The 23,217-nt window shown below is 43.2% G+C and overlaps 1 protein-coding gene across 2 annotated transcripts in view; it reads right to left on the reverse strand.

The window, feature by feature from the left end:
* The window catches only part of LOC137347289 (E3 ubiquitin-protein ligase HECW1-like), a 630,030-nt gene that overhangs the window by 487,210 nt on the left and 119,603 nt on the right, over positions 1 to 23,217 (reverse strand). For both annotated transcript variants that reach the window (XM_068011682.1, XM_068011674.1), the window contains exon 2: positions 7,672 to 7,972. In XM_068011682.1, the coding sequence (XP_067867783.1) occupies positions 7,672 to 7,972 (301 nt within the window). The remainder of the gene's footprint in view (positions 1 to 7,671; positions 7,973 to 23,217) is intronic.

The following is a 23,217-nucleotide window of genomic DNA, read 5'->3' on the forward strand; positions in this document are numbered from 1 at the left end:
GTTTTTGTTACGTATCTTTGAGCTCACTGTAGAGTCCTTGATTGTAGGTAGATCTTGCTTTTCGTTGGGGCCCAGTATTCTCTGTAGGAGACTTTTCTCTTCTGGGATTCATGTGTCTTCAGTGGATTTAGAGTGCCGTGAGAAAGAGATGGGAGCAGACAGGAGAGGCTGTGGCGAGCCAGCCAGGAGATGTCTTTTCAGTCCAGAAGCAAACAGACACTCTGAGTTCAAACTCTCTGTGGCTAGTTCAAAAACCCCTGGAAGAGCCAGTTAGTCATGTAACCAGCTGGTCCAACCAGTCCTGACCCCTGTGGATTGCATTACCCCAGCAGACCCTGGAATGCATTTCCCCAGACCCTCACTGTCCGGTGATGAACATCCATTGTGGGTTGAATGTGTCAGGGAATGGTCCTTTGTCTACACAAGCACAGTCTGTTAGCATGCAAATGTTTTTTCCAGCCACAGCTGATCTGTTCAACAAGTCATTTCCTTGCTCCAGCAACAGTTCAAAATCAATATTCATATGACAAAACCAATGTGCCTCATTCTTGGCAGGTGGGAGCCTGCATGACAATTGAATGGGCTGTTTAGCATCTTATTGTGCCTTCCCGAGGACTAGTCCAGACGTGATGATATATTTAGTCTCCAACAGTCACTATGCATATCTGCAGTACAGGAGAGGTCACCTGACCTTTTATCCCATCTTCTCTGCAGCAAAAGTGTGTTCATTTTTTGGAGTTTAGTTCATCAGTTCATTTTTACAGTTCATAATTGCTGCAGTTCACTTTAGTTGATTAACAGTTCCTCGCGTGAGCATGACACACCACAAGGAGGAGCGGCATGGGTAGGTTACATGTAACTGTTTGAATTATCTTATCTATAACCTAAAATTAGGCCAAGTAATTAAGTCTTTCATTTATTACTGGTAAGCCTAAATAGTAGTCTAATAAATACAGGCTTGGCAGGGCACCTGCACTTGAATGTGCATCCTGTGCCTCAAGGAACTCCAGGACACTTCTTGCATCCTGGACAACCATGTGCAGAAAATGTTGTCAGATGGAGAAGCTCGAGCTCTGGTTTTCAGAGCTTGAGCAGCAGCTTGTGTCACTATGGTGCATCCGTGAGACCAAGAGCAACATGGATAGCATATTTCAGGAGGTGGTCACCTTGCAGCTTGAGAGTGTGCAGGCAGAGAGGGAATGGGTGACCACCAGACAATTAAGGGGGACCAGGCAGCTAGTGCAGGAGTCCTGAGTGCATCTCTCTCTCTAAAACCGGTATTCAGTTCTGAAAACTAACGAGGGCTCTGGTTCCTCTGGATAGTGCAGCCTAAGCCAGGTCCACAGCATCATGGGTGGCTCAGCTGTATGGAGGAGGGGGGAGGAGAAAGATCAGAAAAGCAATAATGATAGTGCTAGGGAATTTAATGGTTAGGGGAAAGACAAGCATTTCTGTGGCCACAGACATGAATCCAGGATGGTATGCTGCCTCCGTGGTGCCAGGATCAAGGATGTTACTCAGCAGCTGCAGAGCATTCTGAGGGGGAAGGGTGACCAGCCAGCGGTTGTGTCCATATTGGTACCAACGGCATTGGTAGAAAGAGGTATGGCATCCTTCAGGCAGATTTTAGGGAGCTGGTAAAGAAATTAATAAGCAGGACTTCGAAGGCAGTAATCTCTGGATTACTCCCAGTGCCATGCACTAGTGAGTACAGAAGTAGAAGGATAGTGCAGATGAATGTATGGCTAGAAAGGTGGTACAGAAGGGAGGGCTTTAGATTCCTGGGATATTGGTACCAGTTATGGGAGAGGTGGGACCTGAATAAGCTGGACAGTTGCACCTAAACAGATGGGGAGGTTTTCTAGTGCTGTTAGGGAGGGTTTAAACTAGCTTGGTAAGGGGGTGGGAACCTGAGCGTAGATTCAGAGGGACAGAAGAAAAACTGGAAATGGAAGGCAGAAAATTAGTATGCGAGTGCAGAAGGTAGAGGAAACAAAGGCTAGAAAATAAACTACACGGGAGTTTGGCAGTGCCTCATGGTATATATATATCAATGCAAGAAGTCTAGCAAATAAGACAATGAGCTGAGGGCACAGACAAACACTTGGAAGTATGATACCCTAGCTACAACTGAAACAGCCTAAAGAAGGACAGCTCAACATTCCTGGTTTCAGGGTTTTCAGACAAGCTAGAGAAGGGAATAAAAATGGAGGGGCTTTGCATTATTGGTTAAAGAAACAATTACAGCTGCAAAGAGGAATGAAATACTAGAAGGATCATCAAATGAGACCACATGAGTTGAACTGAAGCATAGCAAAGGGGTAATCACACTGCTGGGAGTGCACTATAGATCCACAAACAGTCAGAGGAAAATAGAGGAGCAAATATGTCAGCTAATTTCTGAGAAGCACAAAAAAAGGTAATAGTAAGGAATTTCAGTTAAAGATATAGAAAGCACAGAATTCTTAAAATGCATTCAGGAGAACTTTTTTTAGCCAGTACATAGCAAATCCAACTAAAGGGGACGATTCTGGACTTAGCACGAAGGAATGAAACTGGGCAGGTGGAAGGGGTATCAGTGGGAAAGCAATTTAGTAGTAGTGATCATAATTCAGTTAGATTTAACCTAGTTATGGAAATGGACAAAGATAGAATTAAAAATTCTCAATTGGGCAAAAGCCAACTTTATTAAGCATACATGTGATTTAGCAACAGTGGACTGGAAATAGCTACTGAAGGCAAATCAGTGTAAGAGCAATGGGAGGCATTCAGGGAGGAGATAATGAGGCTTCAAAGAAAATATGTTCCCACAAGGTAAAAGGGTGGGACTCCCAAATCTAGAGGCCCAGGATGTCAAGGAGCATAGAAGGTAGGATAAGGCAAAAAAGGGAAGCTTATGATGGATACCAAACATGTGAATTAGGAAAAGGAGTAGGCCACTCGGCCCCTCGAGCTTGCTCTGCCATTCAACAAGATCATGGCTCATCTGATTGTAACCTCAATTCCACATTCCCGCCTACCCCCAATACCCTTTCATGCCCTTGCTTATCAAGAATCTATCTACCTCTGCCTTAAAAATATTCAAAGACTCTGCTTCCACTGCTTTTTGAGGAAGAGGGTTCCAAAGACTCAATAACCCTCCGAGAGAAAAAAATTTCTCCTCATCTCTGTCCTAAATGGGCGATCCCGAAGGCTCAATATTGCAGAAAGCCTAAAGGTGTACGGTATGCCCAGTAACGCCGTATCATATTCCTGCTTTTGAGATACAGAGAGCTGTGGAAGCTCAATTGTTGAGCACATTCAAGACAGAAATAGGTAGATATCTGGATGCTAATGACGTCAAGGGGAGTTGAGGTACATAATCAGCCATGACCTAGTTGAATGGCAGAACTGGTTCGATGGGATGAATGGTCTACTCCTGCCCCTATGTTCCTATTCAATGTAGACTCTTTGAAATTGACTTTTCCTTTTAACAATAACTGGATAAAGTGCTGCAAGATGGATGCTGAAGGTCAGATGACCTGGCCTGTGTATTCAAAAATTGTCTCACTGTCTCAAAAAGACAAAAGGATACATTCCAGACTAAGAGGTGTCGATTACACCCATTTTGAAACCATCAAGAGACATTCCTGAATTGAATGGATTTCTTGTGAGACAAAGAAAGTGTGAAGTAAATACATCGGGCTGAATTCTACCAGCCCCCCCCAATGTCGGGGGTCATGGCGGGGGGCCCGGAAAATACTTCTGGGAGAGGCCAGCCATGGGCCTCGACCCAGGGAAGGCTCAGAAGGCCCAGCCCCATTTTACCAGTGGTGGCAAGGCCTCATGGTGCCTCCCCCATCTCAATCACTTGGCGACGGAAACATAATTTACATATTTAAATAAATGTTAATGAATGAATATTAAACATACCATTTCACGACAGCCCTCCCATGCCGATATTCCGGCCAATTGCGGGAAGTTCCGCGTGGGCTGTCTGTCCCCGGTAATGGTGTCAGCTGCCTATGTGCAGGCGCTAACGCCATTTTTAAAGGGCTGTCAGCCCTACCAACATATTTAAATATTTAAAGAAAGATGTAATGAAATTGAATAAATACTTCTCTTTTGCCCCTCTCCCACCCTCCAATAACAATTACATTAATTATTTGCCCTTCCCCCCAAAACACTTACTTTTACAATCTGACCTTCTCCACGCACCACCACCCCCCCCCACAAACTGCACAAACTCTAAACCACAACACTTCCCACCATCCCCTACACTCATGACATTAATTTGACCCCGTCCCCCCACCACACTGAGAAACTTACCTCCTCCATCAACCCCCGGGCAGTGTTACACCTTATTTCCCCGGACGGGGATCCGAAGGCATGGGAGTGCTGGCCGCTGGGCCAAAGGTCACAGTGGGACATCAGGAGACAACGCAAGTTTACTTAAATTAATTATTTTAATTGATTTAAATATTCAAATTATGGTCCTGTTGCATAGCAGTGGGGAGGCCGCCATGGTGCCTTACCACCGCCAGGAGGATAGGACCAGCCCTGCAGGCATCAAGGGCTCCTTAAAAGCCAGCCCATCATAACAGAATGATACTCATCCAGATATTAATAGATAGCCATGGATTCCACATCCTGATCCATGGTGTGGTCACAGCAGGGGAGAAGACCATGTGTCAGGTACCAGAAATGTTAATATGATGAATTGTGACCTTAAAAGGTAACCCTCTGGAGCGAAAGAGGGAGGAGAGATCACAGCAACCTCACAGAAGTAGTCCAGCCAGGGGCTGTGAAAAGATTCAACTAAACAAGAAGATGAAGCCCTGCTGCTAATTCTACACTTCAACTTGGTGCAGTAGAGAACTGAAATTGACCACCACCTCCAGTCTGAATTTCTTAACTGTCAGAAGTCTACAACAACTCAACAAGTTCAAGACCACAAATCCCCATGCCTTCACCTTTAAAAGAGACTGTTCTACTTAGAAGATTCAAAAGGTTTACCAGTAAAGTCGGTGGGTGGGGAGGGTGCATTTTCCAGCCAGCGTTGGGACCCCAGCGTTGAGACCATTTGTGGGTCCCAAGTGTGCACTTCACAGCACCGCACCCTTTACCTCCACATTTGCTGTCCAATTAAGGACGGCGGGTGGAACAGGGAAGCAGGGGGCCCATTGAGAGGGCCTGCAGGATTGGCCAGCCGGCAGTCTCACTGATGGAAAGTGTGAAGGCACCTCAAAATGGAGATGCCCAGAGGGTTTAATTGAAAAAGGCGCAAAACCTTTGAGGTCATCAGTGTGCAGGGAGAACACAATATGATTTTGGCTGAGGCTATTGCCGTTTCAGCCTTGTGGCTCCCTCACAGGTGCACGGAGAGCAGATTTCATTGTCCCTTCGAACCCTTGACAGGAGGCCTCCTCTGAAGCATTGCCAGGCTCTGAAATCAGCAGGAAGCCAATGCAATGCCAGCAAAGTTGCTTCACTGTGAGAAAATGGCTCTTAAGTGTGGCTTGAATTGCCTTGATTACCTGCCTGCCTCCATCGAGTGGGTTGCCGATTCCGGTGGCAGTACATCTCTGGAGGTGTGATAGCATTGCGAGCCGTCCTAATGGGGTTTTCTGCAATTTCCGGGGCCCCACATCTCCAAGATCGCCTCCACAGGGTCAGGAAAATCCCCCCTGGTAATTAAATATTTTTATTTCAAATTTAAAGTATCCACCATTCTCCTTGGAGTGGGCTGGTCGCTGGCCTACCTTCCCACCTCCGTTAAAGCCAGATGTTGGCGAGTTCAGGAGGGTTTGGATGGGGATTCTGATTTTTAAGACTTTAACCTCCCCCCACAACCCGAACCAAATCTGCCCTTTTTTGCTTAAAATTCCCCATGATTCAAATAGCACTCAATGATAACTTTAGAATTTGTTAATTATCATTAATTTTACATGTGAAGACTACTGTGTGAATATTTAACACATTTATCTTAACTGCCTTAGTCCACCACATTGTCTGCTTTGTCAAGCACTGGCATACTAATTTCTACATGCCGTAATTTCAGGGTCATAGGGCTGGATTTTACTGGCCACAGGCAAAAAAAAGGCACTCATTTAAATATGTACGGCGGCCACCCACCCACCACCCCTCCCCCACCCCAACGGCCTCAGCAACCGTTAGCTGTCTCTGCACAGGTGCTGGAGCCATTTTCAAAGGGCTGCCAGCCCTGCTCAGAGAATGCAGAGTTGCCTCCATTCCCCCCGCCCCAACTACACTAAATATTAACGTTTGGCCCATTCTCCCTACCCAATACACTGAAATTGCAGAGTTGACCCCTCTGCGATCTTCCAGCCACCCTTGCCATGGAACCCGATGTTGGGAGATCAACAAAATCCAGCCCACAGTTTTGAGGAACCAAGATTTTTTTTAACGAGGAAGATGACAACACAAGAGAAGTGCAGAGGCATTTGATTTGATTTTGGTGAATTTGCATTGACTAATTTTGAAGATGAGGTGAGAATGACAGTTTGAGCTTCTTTGGCATCTAGGTTTAAAAGGGCTTCAAAACTAGTGATTCAAAAAATCTAAAGTCAAGGCCACCGCGTGGCAGGGGACTTCATATTGACCATGATAATCATCTATGATCTAAGCTATATTGGATCCTGCCAGCTCATGCACAAACTGCTCATCAGCTCACCAGGCAGTGGGTGAACATATAACATTATATTACTAAGAACTGCAGGCTTATTAAAAGTTAGTCCATCCAGATGAGATTGGACAATGACATCTTTCCAGAAGGGGCAAGTAGATGTAAGCCTACCCAATTCAGGCCATTGGAGATTTCAATTCAGCTCACGATTCATTATATAAGCACAATTATTCAGAAATTTTCCAGTTCGTTACTTTGAAAAATTAAGAACATAGCCATTGCAATACTGTCAGCAACATTGTAGAAGACCAAAACCACCAGTCATCAGTCTTTAATCTAACAAATTTGTGATGGAGGCACATTAATGTGGAAGTTAAAAGGTCTGCTCTAGTTGTAGATGACACTCCAAATATGGCTGGTGCCAAGTAAACAAATTTAATCATTGAAAAGGAAAAGGATCTACCTGATCCTACAAAAATAAGAGTGAGCCTCATACTATGAAATAGTGGACTAAGGCAATGGGATTATAAACTCTGGAAAAACAATCAGGATTAGCATTTCTGCAAGGGTTCCCTGATCTCCTGCCTTAAATTTAGCAGAAGATCAATGGAAAGTCCAGAGGTACTGTGTAAATGGACGCTTCCACCATTTCTCCATAGTTTTAGGATTTCCACTAAAGTTATGGCAGGTGATTGGGAGAAACTGCGTGGAAATTACTGGCATCAGTTTCTAAGTAAGAGCCTTTCATTTTCACCAATTCTCATCAATCTTTTTTGAATTATGCAATATCATATAATATTTAGATAAAGTCTGCACATTATATGAATAATCAGAAACCCATCAAACATTTGCTTGGAATAAGGGCTTTATTATTTTCAAGTCAGTTTGTCATCTGTTTGATGTGACCATGTTAATGTAAGGCATTTAGGGAACTTGCATGAAAAGAAAGTATAGAATATTTAAAATAAACTATAGATGTGATTGACTGCACATAACTAACAGACTAATCATCTAGATAAATAATCAATGATTGGAAATAGTCTTACCTACAAGATACATTCCAATCCAATCCCCAGCATCTACCTCCTCCTTGATGTCCCAACAGATGATGAGGTCCTGAGACTGGCCAATGATATAGCGGGAACTGCTGACCATCAAAGTGGAGCGACTGCCTGAATTCACCAGGTTTGTGTCACTGTTTGCTCTTGGCATGGTGACAGCCATGTTGCGGAATTGCTCAGGGTTGTAGCTGTACCTGAGGGGATCTTTGCATCGACGGCGATTCTGCGAGGTTCTGGAAGGCGACGCCATGGCTGCCAAACCCAGAAACCTATTCTGGTATAAATTCTGAAATAATATAAATAGATTGTTAATACCATATCAGGATTCTGGACCCAAGTTTTCATGCGTATCTGTAAAAACTAGGGTTATGAATAAATGAATGATGATAGCATGAGAAGCAATATGTTTATCAAACACATTCTTCAAAGTCATTTTAATGGCCGTGATCAGTCACACGTACAATACCTTGTTAATTATCACGTTTCAGATTAAGTAATTATTCTTTATTAAATGAAAGTGCAGCACTCATGAAATACAATGGAATTCGGCAGCATGCTGCTTTAAGCATTTCTTCTCACTAAAAAGCATGTTTTAAAATTAAGAATTGCACCCGAGGTTACTACAGACAGGAAGGCAAAGAGTTGGGAAATCTTTCAAAACTGTATTTATGATGATAAAACCTGTTCATTTCTTGCCCTTCGTGTGCTTAATGAAGAAATTAGCTTGTCTCAGAAAGTAAATTAAAATTGATTCACCAAAAACATTCAATATGTGCCAGTTTGTTAAAGAAATTCATGTTACCGTATATTCTGACATCCTTACCACTACAGCAGTTCCATTCCATCCCCTCTGATAATGCTGTCTGGGTAAAATGATTTTGGTAGCTATAGTATATGACTTTACATGGAAATTGGTAAAAATATCTATTTACCATGTAAAGGAAAATCTCAGGTATAAAAAGAGACCTCTTCACTTCAAATTTAATCACCTTAATCACAGATTTTTTTATATTATCCTTTGGAAGATTTAAAAGGAAGCAGAATTTGTTATTGAACTGTAGTTGCCACAATTTTTCAGAAATTGTTAATTATTTCCCATCATATCTTCTTTCATAATGACTGTCAAAAGACATGTTGGCTCACAGATAGTCCTCTGCTTCCTTCCTACATGAGCCACAATTAAAATCAGTGCTGATTGGACATCAAGATAATTTAACAGCTGGCCTGCTTCAAAAATACTTCTGAAAAATAATTACACACACACACTGCAAATTCACGCTGACACTTCACTCTTTCTGTGGTAGTTTTAATGAGAGAAATGGTTTCTGATGCCCCCAGACATGTTAACGGACCACCATTGAGTTTCTCTCAAGTGACAGCTAGGCAGCTGAGGTGATTTGAAGTAAAGGGCCATCCATGAGCATGTGCTTTAATCCCTAACACCAAGTTTAATTTATTGCAAGGGAAGTGTCAGATTCAGACTCAGCAAAAGGTACAAGAAGGTTTAAAATAAGGTTGTAGTGGATCTGAACCATCAGTCCTGAAAGGTGCCAAAATCCCTCATCTTTTACTGAAAGTAACACAGGAATGAAAACATATCACTAAACCAATGTCACTTTATTTGTGATTTGTAAATAACTTGTAACTTCTCTGGTCTTTAAAAATGAGTCCAAAATGTTGTTGCCTCTTATTCTGGAATTAAAATCCTTCTACAAGTACATTTGAATACCAGTGAAGAAACTATCATGACAAAATTAATATGAACTTAAAATGAAAAAAGGCAAAAAAGTGAAGCAAAAAAAAAGTCAAAAAAACCCCCAAAGTATGAATTTAGACCAAAACAAAACCAAGAAGTACTACAGGAAAAGTAGGAGGCACCACTTTTCCAGCATGTAACATTTCAGTATGCATTTACAGTTAGAAAAAAATGTGATTGTTGTTCAAAGTAAAATTTTAACAGTTATGCACTTATAAGTCAAGCTTCCACATAACAATAAAACAGACAGATAACCAGTCAGTCCACAATGACATTAGCCAGTCCAGATAACCTTGCAGTAAGCAAAAGAAATGTAGCTATCCCACTGGGAAAAATGTTCACGGATATAAATGAGTTTCGTCAATCTTGCTTTACATGGTTTAGAATGCATGACAGGGCCTGTGCTGTTGAATGAACCATTGTTTTTTAATAAAAACTTCTGTTCTCCTTTCCCTTTCTTCAGCACACTTTCTGTTAATCACCATCTAATTTTTTTTTTATAAAAGCTTAGAAGCTCCATCCTTACCTCACTCCCTGATGGTGCGAAAGTTCCACTGTGGAACAGGACCTTGAGACCACAGGTTGATCAATTCGATTCACACAACAGAACTCTGAGTCCTGCCAATACAATCAGCAGGGAGAGAGGTAAGTATGGAACTTATAAACATATTATAAAAGCAGTGCTTTATCATTGTAAGTGTGTGTGCTGGATCTATATTGGAAAATAGTTACAGATTGGCTACTCTGAGTGATGCAATGGATTGAAACACTGCCCCTCCATCTCTGAGATTTATGTATAAATCCAGTTCAGACTGATGGATTGAAAGTTTCCTCACTGCCTGTCAGCTCTTACTTCTTGAAATGAGTTTGCGTAGTCTTAATTGAATACAATTAAATAATTAAAATAGTGAATCCACAACCATGGCATGAAACTGGCTATAAATTGGCATCAATTAATATATTTACTTAGCAGTTGCTGTGGTAGGAAATGGAAACATGCGCAAGGGGTTTTCTGAGGGTCGGCCAAGGGGTTTTACCTTTTATCTCCCCCTGGCTGTACTGGACAAGTTGATGCTGATACTGGATAATGTAAGCAAGAATGTGTTTCACTTCCGAGAACTGACATACTGACATCCCTCAACTTAATGAGCGCATTTCTTTTTTAAAGATTGCCTCTTGACCTAGGCGTTAGATCAAGAATGGAGTGAGATAATGGCTTATTCACATGATTTACTCTACTCTAGCTTTTGGATGAATATTGTGGAACAATTAGAAAAATATATGAAAATACTTCAAATCTGTAGTCTACTAATACTTTGTACTGTGGTAGCAAGATGCTTTGCTAATCCTCAAACTGTAAATACTGTAAAAAGATAAGCTGGGTGTTATTCACAAAGAGGTGCACTGACTAAATTAAAACAGAAAATGCTGGAAATACTCAGCAGCCAGGATTTTATCCGGGCGACGGGTTTCTCGACGTCTGGCAAAAGCACTGCCAAGAACCCCATGTTGCCTCTTCTGTGAGAGGCCCATCGAATCAAATGCCAATTAGGCATTTAATTGAACAGCGGTGGGCTTTCCATGGGATCAAGGACTCCGGCGACAGAAGTCCCGCCTTCTGAGAGCTGCCAGCGGTGGCTGCTGCTGGTGGAGCACTCACCGAGGCCCAGGAGCGGTGCAGTTCCCAGGCCACAGGCAGGTCAGCCTGAGTGGGGTCTCACAGGATGGAGGCCACGGGGAAGGGGTGTGGAGGGGTGTCAGTAGCAAGGGCAGGGGGGTGGCTGTCAGCGGGCCCCCTCTTCTCAATGCCGGATCCCTCGTTCAGGCACTATGTGCTTTTTAATAAGGGACCTCACAGCAACCCCCGGAGCTGGGAAGTGGCCCGCATGGTTTTTCTTGCCGTGCCTCCTGTGTGGCGACAGGAACTGCTCCCCCATCACACCACCCCTGCTCGGCTAATTGCAGCCACAGCAGCAGCGGCATGAGGCCCTTAATGGGGCATTAATTGCCCAGTTAAGGGCCTCAGTTGGCTATGGAGGGGGTGGAGGAACGCCTTTCACAGACCTTCCCACCCCGGACTTAATTTTGGCGGAGGCAGGAAGGTAGCGGGGTACATTCTCCCACCCCCATTCTATCTGATTATATGCTCTCCCTGCCTCCAAACCAGCTGCAGCGGAGAGCATAAAATTCCATTCAGCAGGTCTGTCAGCATCTGGGGAGAGAGAAACAGAGTTAACATTTTCAGGGTGTGTGACCTTTTATCAGAGATCTGATGAAAGGCCATAGACCTGAAACATTAGGATGGATTTTCCTGCGGGCTTTGGGACCCCAATGTCAGGATCAAATGGCAGTCCTGATCCCACACTTACCAGCAGCAAGACCTGCAGTGCAATATTCCAGAAGGCGGCCTTCGAATTGGCCACCTCCGAGCTCGCCATCCAATTAAGGATGATGGGTGGGCTCTCAATGCTGCAGGCCCAATCCGAGGATTGGCAGTTCTGGAGTGTCGGCAATCCCACCAGGAGAGATGGGGACTAAGGCAGATCGGAGACTATGACAGTGCCTCAACATGGAGATGCCCTTGCTGGTCTGCAAAGCAGTGTGGAAATTAACAAGATCGAGGTTGGCAGGTTCATCGAGCCGGTGGGGAAATCCCTCCACTGGATATGGATCGACAGCAATTGCAGCCTTTCATGCTCAAGGCCCCGCAAATGACGCATGAAGCCTCTGGCTTAGTTGGCACCCCGCCCCCCACATGGCACCCCGCCCCCAGCCTGTTGTAGGGAGGCTACTTCCATTGAGCTGGTGTGCATGTGGTGGAGGGCCACTCCAGCAGGGGTAAGATACTGGGGGGGCTGCAAAATCACCCCAACTAGGTCTCAATCGCTTTAATTGCCTTCCCGCCTCAGTGGTGCCGGCAGCTGAATCTCTTCCCAATCCACACATGGGAAGCTTCCCCGGTTGGCAGGAATGCATGGGGAGCCGTCTCGTCATGGTTCCCCCTCTATTCCCTATTTTCCTGCCCCTTGCACCACCGCCACCAACCCCCACCCCCCCAATCCCCACCCTGGCCTCCAACCTGTCTCCACAGGGCTGGCAAAATCCAGCCCCTTAACTTTGTTTCACCACAGATGCTGCCAGACCTGCTGAGAATCTCCGCCATTTTCTGTTTATATTTCAGATTTCCAGCATCCACAGTATTTTGCTTTTGCACTGACTAAATTATTCTGAGTATCTGCATATTGTGTCTGTAAAGAGCAGAAGACATGGTTGGGTCTGTTAACCATTTTAATTTCTAGCTAAAATGATAATGAGAGATAAAAAGAAAAATAATGAATGCCATCAATTGAGTAAATTAGAAAATGTAAGAAATAGACGGCTGCTCCGTCCCAGGCAATGGCCATTTTAAAGGGCTTCAAGCCCTGCAGTTACATTTGATTTTTTAAAGAGACATTCATTGCACACTTGTGTAAAAAAGTAATTAAAAGTTGGGATTCCCTCTCCCACCACTCCCCCCTCCCCCAATGTTTGGTTTTGGGCCCATCCCGCCCAAAATAAACTTAATTCCCAACCTGAACTTTCCCCCCCGAACCTTGTTACCTTTTCCCTTCAATCTCTTCCCACCATGCCCTCAGCCAATAGAAGGTGTTTTCCCCTCTCCCATCCCCCCACCCCCACCCTGAGAATTTCATTGCTCCCCCGCCTTGGATGTCCGTGTGCACATCCGAAGGTGCGGGACTTCTGGCCAGCGGCCAGAATATTGGCGTGGGACAGCCATCAGGACCAGGTGAGTTCATTTAAATTTATTTACATTTATTTCAATATGGAGATGAAGGCTCTGTGGTCAAGCGGCAGGAGGGCCACACTGAGGCCTCGTCACCGCCGGTAAAATGCAACGGGGCCTTCCCAGCGTCGGGTGTCATGGCGGGCCTCTCCCAGAAGAATTTTCCGGGCCCCAACCCCCCCACCCCTGCCATGACCCCTGACGTCAGGGACCTCATAAAATTCAGCCCAATGTTTCATTGCTGACTGTATGTAACTTCTATATACTTGATATCTGCCACCAAAAATACTTGATATCTAGCATGGACATTATTCCAGTCAGCTCAATATTCAGTAGCGAATGTATTAAAATAAGAGAGGTGTATGATATTATAAACCACTGCTCTCAAGGAAGGGAAGCTTTTTTTTGGTCAGACTGCCAATCTCGATACATTTTATGTTGATGCTCTCCACATATTGAAGAAAAAGCTGGAGTATTGAAACAGTGCAAAGTTTGCCAAGCAATCTGTAACAAAGCTCACATCAAATGTCATAGATTCCAATGGACGCAAAAAGTTTTTTGAAGCCAAAAGGAAAATGCATCATATTGTGGTTATCTCAATGGAGCCAAATTATTTCTAGAAGCTCAGGTTATCTACTGCTGGTAATAAGAGTATTTATGTTAGCCTGTAGAGAAGATTGGTAAGCAAATTCCTTTTAATATTTACAGAACTCAGTACTTTACTTCAAAATATAATTTTACTAGATGCTATGAAATTAGCCAAATATCGGCAAGACCTTAAATACATAAACCAGGTATTTAATAGTTAATTGACTATGAAACGCATCTTAGGTATATTTATCAATTGCAATAGATCATTTGGGGGGAGAAGATTTGCTCACATTTGCAAATCCCATCTGCAAAAGGCTGTTTTTTCCCCTGTTAGGTAACTGTAACAAGGAAGTGGTTCCACTCTTTTAGCGGAATCAGAGATTAAAATAAAAGATTACAACAGATTGCTCAATTACTCCATTAGAAACGTCACTGCCCAGTGTGGAACATAGACATTCAGACTAGGAAGGCTCCAGTTTCAATCTCTGGTCTATGCTGAACAGCCGATTTCAGCAAAGGCAGAATCAGGGCACTACAATTGACTTAGAAGCACATATGGACCAGGAAAGGGAAAAATCAGCCAAGCTTCCTGTTCCTATTTGTTATCTAGCAATCCTTGCTGGAAAGTGCTGCTGAAAACAGGATCGGCCATGATGCCCTCCAAAGTGGAATAGCCTGCTAACATTCACTCTCTACACTCACGTAGGAAGAACGGCCACTTTGACAGGACGCCAGAGGATCCAGCATGTGTAATCATAATCTAGCAGGAGTCAAAACCATCAGGAAAAGAGGGAAAATTAGAGAAACAAAGAGCACCATTGTATTAATTAAATACCTGATGTTGGATAGCTAAGAGGTTTAAAATGCATAAGCTAAATGCAAATTCAAGGAATAATTAGGAAAATATATATTGGTTGAATATAAATAATATGTGGATACACTGAGGATCTTGAGAGAAGACTGTGACTGAATAAATGACAATTCTGAACAAAGCTGGCCAGAGAAGCAAAACTTCTTGCATTAAGACATAAAGGTAAAGGGTAAAAAGGGCCACATAGCAAAGAAAACATCACCTAGCAAGCATCAAGCACTTTGCATAATAAGCTAATTTATTTGTTTCTTGCTTTAAAAGGATTTGAGGAACAGAGCATTACTCCAAGTCTATGGGGTCAATTTTATGAAATTAACTATGGATGTAAAATCATGGAGAGTAGCTGCTCAAATTCCTGGTGTGCTCCCAGATAAAACTCCCTGCCCGCAGTGGGACTTGTAAAATCCACCTACATGTAGCTCAAGTGATATTCATTTTAAACCAATAGTAATATTGAAATTATTAAATAAAAAGTAGAAAATACTGGGAATCACTAGCCAGTCAGTGTCTGAAGTCAGGAAGCCAATGAAATTATCTGACTCTTTCAATCAGATGCTGATTGGCCTGCCGTCTATTTCTTACATTTTCTATTTTACTCAATTGATGGCATTCATTATTTTTCTTTTTATCTCTCATTATCATTTTAGCTAGAAATTAAAATGGTTAACAGACCCAACCATGTCTTCTGCTCTTTACAGAACAAAGACATACAGGTGGAGAGGGGGCAAAGATATCCTTTAATCATTATTTCTACCAAAATGATAAACCCATTCTGATAGAATGCTTTTATGATTTTATAAGAGATAGTGAGCAGAGAAAATGTTCCCACGATGTATATGATACGGATGACACATGAAAAAGAATCTCCTCTTCGAGTCCATTTATAAACTATACTAATGAACAATATTCTAGGATGTTTCAATGCTCACTTAGTAAGCATTTGATAAATATGGGGTTATTAATTCAAGAAAGTTCAATATACCAGTTAGTTTGTTGCATTTAGCTGCCAGATCATGAGAATCCTGTCAATAAAGAGAAATCTCTTGAGTAATTATAGTGAAATCCTTCTGGTAACAATAGGTGGTTGTAACATTTAATGCCTAACTTATTTAGTCATTTACAGTCTTGTTTCTGAACTATTTTTAAGGAAAGCCCACTATTTTTAAAATCATACTTTTGTTCACCATAAATTGATTTAGAATAATGTTCTAATTTCTTATTTATAATTAGGGACTTTAATCAATTTGTTGGTATGAAAGAAAGAACTTGATTTTTATAGTGCCTTTTGTAAGAGGCAATAATGTTATTTTAATTGAAATTTGTGGTTGAGACTTGTGAGGCTATCCAACCCAGGAGCATCAATAGTTCAAATGAAATACAGGATGCTATGCTGTATACAGGTGTACAGAAAACTGACTGAACCTGACCAGCATGCATTGCGAAGGGCTTTTTGAGCTTAAGTAACCTGCTAACAGCTGCACACTGTTTTCATTGCAGATAAACAGAGTTACTGGTGAAAAAACACTTTAACTGGAATGTTTAGCAAAAAGCAGAAATGTCTTAATAATCGTGTCAAAACCAATAAACAGACCTACTTCAAAACTATGTCTCGCTTTGATGCTGTTCGAACATTTAAGAAGATTCATGCACACAAAAACATGACATCACGGTGTCTGAAAACATGAAGATAAGAGACTGAACATGTTTTAAGAAATGCTAATTCAGCTGCCTAAATGGTCCAAAGTGTTTTGAAAAGCTGCAAGATAGTGACACAAACTGATGTTGATTGATGATGTCAGAGTTTGCCTTCTTTTGAAGTGCAGAGGAACTAGAAATTCTCCAAGCAACAGGGACTTTTTAAGGGATATAAGCAACTTGGGTTGTTAACTTCTCCTGTGGTTTTAAAATGTCTGTATGACCAGGAAAGGAACCTGCTATTGTGTTTACTAAAAAGATCTTGAAGGCATCTGTTACATCCATGAGAGGGGATGAAATTACTGAAGGAAATGTAAACATATGCTCATCATCAAGCAATCTCTAATATCATAGTTTGTACAAACAATTAGATGGTTCATGGGACAATTGTAGCTTAAGGTGGATTTTGATAGGACAGTACGATCTTGTCAATGAAACATCCTTGGAAAGAAAGGTATAAAAATCATTGCAAAGAGTGATTCAGTGCTTACGTTGGGTAGCTTGGTCAGCTACTGAAGAGAACAATCGGCAGGTTGGTGACCGCTCACTGGGCGATCGTGTATGTATGATTCCTTGTAATGTATTTGTGACTAATGGGTGTATTGATAACAGGTGTTTTGTATTGTTAACCAGCACTCCTACCAAAACTAGTAAAGTCATGAGTGTTTAATTGGAGCTTTGAATGTTGTTTCCTTATTTCTTGTAATTCTTGTGTTCGAACCATGGAGTAACTAGTTAAGGGTAAAAGATTACGTCTTACACTTTCATGACTCCAGGTTGTCGCAAAGTGCTTCACAATGAATGCTGTACTTTTGAAGTGAAGTCACTTCAAAGTATAATGCAGGGATGTGCAGCAACCAATGTGTGCACAGCATGGTATCACAAACAGAAGCACATGACCAGATAATCTTTTTTTTTCCCAATGTTGATTGAGGGATAAATATTTGCCAGGACACTGGAAGAATTCCCCAGCTCCTCTTTGAATAGGGCCATGGGATCTTTTACATCCATCTCAGTGGGCAGACTGGGCCTTGATTTAACTTTCATGACAACACCTCTGACAGTACAATACTCTCTCAATAGTGCACTGATGTACTCAAGTAACTTGGGAGTGTGGTTGAACCCATAACCTTCCGACTCCAAGCGAAAGCCTGGTAAGAGTCACAGTTAACAGTTTAGGCCTGGTGTGTTAAATCATAATTACTACAAAACAAACTCTCTGGCACTAAAAATTTTTTTTACAAGCATGGAGTCTCATTTCTTCACATTATAATTATTGTTGGAGATTTTAAAAAACGATTTTTTTTACTTTTGCTTTCTGTCTCTTTTATTTCTTTCTCTCAATCCTATCTTTCTTTCCCTCTATTAATTTTGCTTTCTGTACATGATTTTATATTTAATTAAATATTCTCACTTACACTACCTAGTTTAGATTACAAATGACATTGTATTTCAACTGACCATCACATAGGGTTGAATTTTATGCAGGGCCGAAAAGGCAGTGGGATCCCCACCTCTGTATTTCTTCTGACCCCCAGCGCGGTCCTCCGGTCTTTTGGGGTCAAAGTTGAGGTGGGATCCCCGTCCCTTTAAATACTTAATTACTACTAAATACCCAAGAGCTGCCGGCCAAGCACAATGGCCACTGCCGGTACTGCCCCAGCAAGGGGCGGTGGGTGTGGGTGCTCAGTCCAGGTGGCTGGGGGCGTCCTGGGAATACAGTGGTTCCCGGCGGTGGGAGGGGGGTGTCCTCCGTGGGCCACAAATTGCCCACAAAGGAGGGACTCACCCCACCTCATTTTCCAAAGCACTCTCCCTGCGTGGCAGAGCCCCACCCTCACCTCCGCCGCTGGCAAGATCTGGTGGGAAGAGGCCCTTAGTTGGCAGTCAATAGGCCACTTAAGGGCCTTAATTGGCCTTTGGCCGGGAGAATCAGGTCCGGCATTCCCAGCATCGGGTTCCATGGTGGCACACCCCCCACCACGGAGCCTGGTGCCGGGCTGGGAACAAAATACAGCCCATAGTGGGGAAGCTCGTATTGGGTCAGGAACCCTTCTGTCAAAGAACATGGCTTTGCTGTGCTTTTTAACTGAGCCAAGGAATTAGCATCCTGCTTCCAGGCCTCACAGCAATCAGAGAGGATGGGTGGGATGCTGTGCCAGATCTATCAAAGAAAAGATTTCTAATTAAAGGGACCCCAACTGCGGTCAGAAAGGTACAACTACAATTGGATTTCAGAGGTTTCAAGCACCACAGGAATGGAGCGGAGACCTGGGAAGGTTGCTCCCCCTGGTCTCTCACTCTTACCTGGAGGTCCTGCTGTGTGATCTGAGGGACTGCAGTGAGGTGAGCTCTCCCAAGGATGGGAGGAAGAGGCCAGCCTTTCAAACCAAGTAGGCATGCATGGAAGGGGCCAAGGAAATTAGCAACAGAAGTGTGGTCCTTCCAAAGTGGTACTGTGCCCCAAGAAGTTCAAGGACCTAGGGGGGTGGGGCAGGAAAGATGAGTGGCATAGCTCTTTCAGGTGGAATGACCCACACTCTGCCTTTCCCCACATTCTCCTGCACAGCACTCCACAGCCCAACACACATTGCAGCTGCACTCAATCCTCTCTTTCCACGCACCTCCTCATTTCCCCATCAGGACAACCAACACTTACATTCACCCTCATCTTTGTGCCATCTCACACCCATGCCTCACAGGCACCCTCCACAAATGCTGTCCTTCCCTTCTCTCCATACAAGCCATTTGTCACACTCATAACTCTCTGCTTTGTCTCATTGCAGGAGAAAAGTGTACACAACTCTGGGTAGAGTTGGGGGGGGGGGGTGTTGGTGGGTGCAGGTGCGGGTGGCTCTCCAGTGACAGGCACCTTATTGGCTATTGGGTATTGGGAAGGAGGTCTTGTTCCAGGGGGCTGCAGATCTCAGCAACAATCTAGCCTCCTGAGGCACCAGTGCTTAGACATGTCGAGAGAGCTGATCTTCTGCCTGTAGATCCTGTGTTGGGGGGCTCACCTTCCTTGAGCTGGATGTCTGTGTCAATCCCCTCTGTGGAGCGGCAGTTGCTGAGGTGAAGGTAACTGGTGCTGCTGGTGTTGCTTCTGCTGTTGCTGGTGCTGTTGACATTGCTTCTCCTCTTGTTCCTCATCAAAGGTGGAAAGTAGAGCTGCATAAGCTGGTCCCATGCTGTGGTGAAGGCTGGCAGCAGGGAAGTGCAGCTGAAGGTGAGTGAAGTCCAAGACAAGTGAACTGAGTTCTAAGAAGTTGGCAATTGCCCGTCAAGCAGTGAAAGTACTCTCTGAGAAGAAGTGCTGTGAATACCAGCCTCTCACCTGGCCATGGCTGGAGCTCTTCAGTGTAACTGATTAAAGCCTTCCCAGCTCGTCAGTTTCACTGAGGATGCGCTCCTCACTGTGCACTCAGCTGCTTGACCCTGGCAATTTGCTGACAGCTCAGGAAATACATGCGGTAACTGTCAAAGCCAGAATGCTGGTTAAAACAGAAATTAAGCTACTCATTTGCTTATTGCAATTACCTACCCGACAACTCGAAGGGTTTCCCCACTTACCTGCAAACCTGCCCATGTAAAACCCGGAAGTGGGCGGGAAGACGTCGGAATCCTGACCCGGCACCACTTTTCAGAGCTTTAACACCTCCATCCACCACTGAGCCCGCCTCCGCTTGGCAGTTAAGATGTGTGTCTCAGTGAGGATACTTCTGTCTGACTGGTTAAGGAGACACTCCAAAGCTTGCCCTGTTTGCACAGATCCTAGATGAGCAGACCCCAAATTATTTGTGTTTGGCAGGAGGAGCAAAATTGTTCTTCCAGCCCCTACAAAATAATCAGGGCCATTGTCACCACTGGCTCCCCACCCTCAATGATCGTGAACCCCCTCTCTCAGGCTTGCCTTGTTATCAGCGAGGTGGCCTCCAGGCTGCCCATCACTGCATGAGCTTTAACTTTGTGAGCTGCACCGGGACGCCTACTTGGCAGTTTTTTTAAAGACAATTCTTTGTCCCTGCAATTTTCCACCTTCATCTCCTGGTGGCATAGACAAGTGCTGTTTTACAGTTTGATGAGCATCATCACCTTTTACTGCCTTGGCCAAATGTTAAATCTTTATATTTGAGGTTGGCCGATGAGTTTTGACAAAATATTCAACTCTGGGAGAATAATAGCCAAGACAAGACCTATCCCCACATGATTCTCATACTAAAATGGGCACTGGAGAACAACCAGGATGCAAACCCTGGCTAATTTTTGCCCTTTTCAATTTAGGGGTGCAGAGATCAAATGTAACACCTCAGCTAACTCAGCATTTGACCTCGAACCTTTCTGTTCTACATCATTTAATCTCACACTGGGTTGCAAATTTATCAGCTAAACCATATGGAATTCTGACTGTAGAACTTAAGAACTGCTTCCAAATCTAGGTGACAACAGCAATAATTGAGCTACATCTTAGATATGAGAACATTACAGCACAGAAAAATGCCATTCAGCACATCAAGCGTGCACCCATGTTTTGTATCCAGATGGATTCTTCAATCTGGTATTTTAACATCGGGGTAATGCACCATCGACATTAATCTTGATCTGAAAATCTAGTCTAATTCCACTCTCCTGTCCCCATTCCCCTTATTTTTTCTATAATTCAAGCAACTATCCAGTAGTTTCTTGAAACAATTTATGGACTGTAATTTAGAAACAATTTGAGACGAAGAATTCCAACCACCCTTTGTACAAAGGATCTTTTTTTCCAACTTCCCCTTTAATATTTTTTGTCATTAGCTGAAACTTGACCTTTCTTGTAATTCCCAATAAAATCCAATTGACGATTGACTACTGCACAATAAATGGAGCTGCTCTGAAGCCATGTCAAAAGGCTTTACTGAGAAATATTGAGTCTTTGTTCAGCCTGTCCGCTTTTCATGTATCTCTTGAAGGACCCATTGCTGCAATAGTGTCACGTGTGAATTACCAGACAAGTGTAGCTGCAGGAGACGATAGTTCTGAGTAAAGCAGAGTGATACAATTGGTAACTGAGCCTTTCTTAGCTGCTTGTGCATTTATTGAGTCTTGTTATCTCACTGCTGTAACATCTGTTCAGAAGGTAATAAAAGATTGGGGTTTTAACAGGCGACAAGGCAATGTTTTTTATTTTCTAGTTTATTTTCACATTAAAAAGAGAAAGGAGACTTGAGCATCTATTTTTATGCCAGATTCAGTCAGCTCACATTATGTTCACATGGTTCTTCATTCATTTGGTAATGGCAGTTCTGAGTGAGGACAGCCTGTAAGCAGCAACAGCCATACTAGCAGGACAGAGGGTGGCATCAAGCACCTAGAGACATTTTACTACGTTCAAGGTACTATGTAAATGCAAGTTGTTGTTGTATCACCTCAAACATGCGCGCACACACACATAGCTGTGTGACATGTGGCTGAACAGAGTAGGCTTGCGAAGGGGCAAGCCTGGCAGGTGAGCATGCTGGGACAATGGTGCAACGGCAGAAGAATGAGACACGTCACACTGTTCCTAAGAGGCTGCTGGACAGAAAGAGAGAGAGAGAGAGAGAGAGAGAGAGAGAGAGAGAGAGAGAGAGAGAGAGAGAGAGAGAGCGCCTGAAACAGATATATGGTAATACTGGTTATAGAGAGAGATTGGTTAAAAAAAAAATCAAGGAATAAATAAAAGTTTTGAGTGATCTGTGGAAGACAATGCTACTACATAGAGGTAATAATCAGAATATCAGAGATTGAGTCTGACATGGAGAGGAACTGAGGAAGGAACCTGAATAACTCAGTTGGAACTTGTCCAAGTTCAAAGAGGATGCCAACTAATCAGGTCACCGTATCATCAGATAGTAAAGACAATTTGTGCTATTTGAAACCTGCAGAGATTGAGAGGGTTGAGGGGAGGAAGGGTTTACCAAGCCTGGAACTGGAGTACTTTGAAGAGGAACTGTGTATAACTTTATTTATTTATTTATTTAGAGATACAGCACTGAAACAGGCCCTTCGGCCCACCAAGTCTGTGCCGACCAACAACCACCCATTTATACTAACCCTACAGTAATCCCATATTCCCTACCTACACTAGGGGCAATTTACAATGGCCAATTTACCTATCAACCTGCAAGTCTTTGGCTGTGGGAGGAAACCGGAGCACCCGGCGAAAACCCACGCGGTCACAGGAAGAACTTGCAAACTCCGCACAGGCAGCACCCAGAATCAAACCCGGGTCCCTGGAGCTGTGAGGCTGCAGTGCTAACCACTGCGCCACTGTGCCGCCCTTGTAAAATAAATTGTAATGATTATGATACAACAAGAAGCTGTACAGTAATATACTGAGAATTCAAACCATTACAGCCTTGGACACCAATGTGATTCAGCCCCACCTGTGTTCAGCAACATTGTTAGCGCATAGTCTCAATCAGTAAGTGGCTAGATATATTAATAGCCATGTGGAAGATGAATCATGTGAGTTACACACTAATATTTTACAGGTCATATAAACTTTTGTGGCAATTTGTATAAGGGCATCAGAGCATATCTTTGTTGTTGTAGTTAATGATTTACAATGAATATACTCAAAATTAGAAAGATCGGTTAATGTTAGTTTTTGAAACATAAGCCATTGTTAACATATTAGTGATATTACATGGCATAGAAACTGATAACAAAAGTGGGGAATGTAGCAGAGTACAGCTCAAGCTACAATGTAAGGTGTACAGATTTAACCCCTTTTGAAAAGCTATGCAATTGGGTTATTTATGCTGTGGCTGTAACACACATCTAATGAATTGCAATATAGCTAATTCATAACAA

The sequence above is a fragment of the Heterodontus francisci genome, chromosome 2 (assembly GCF_036365525.1).
Source record: "Heterodontus francisci isolate sHetFra1 chromosome 2, sHetFra1.hap1, whole genome shotgun sequence".
NCBI lineage: Eukaryota > Metazoa > Chordata > Chondrichthyes > Heterodontiformes > Heterodontidae > Heterodontus > Heterodontus francisci.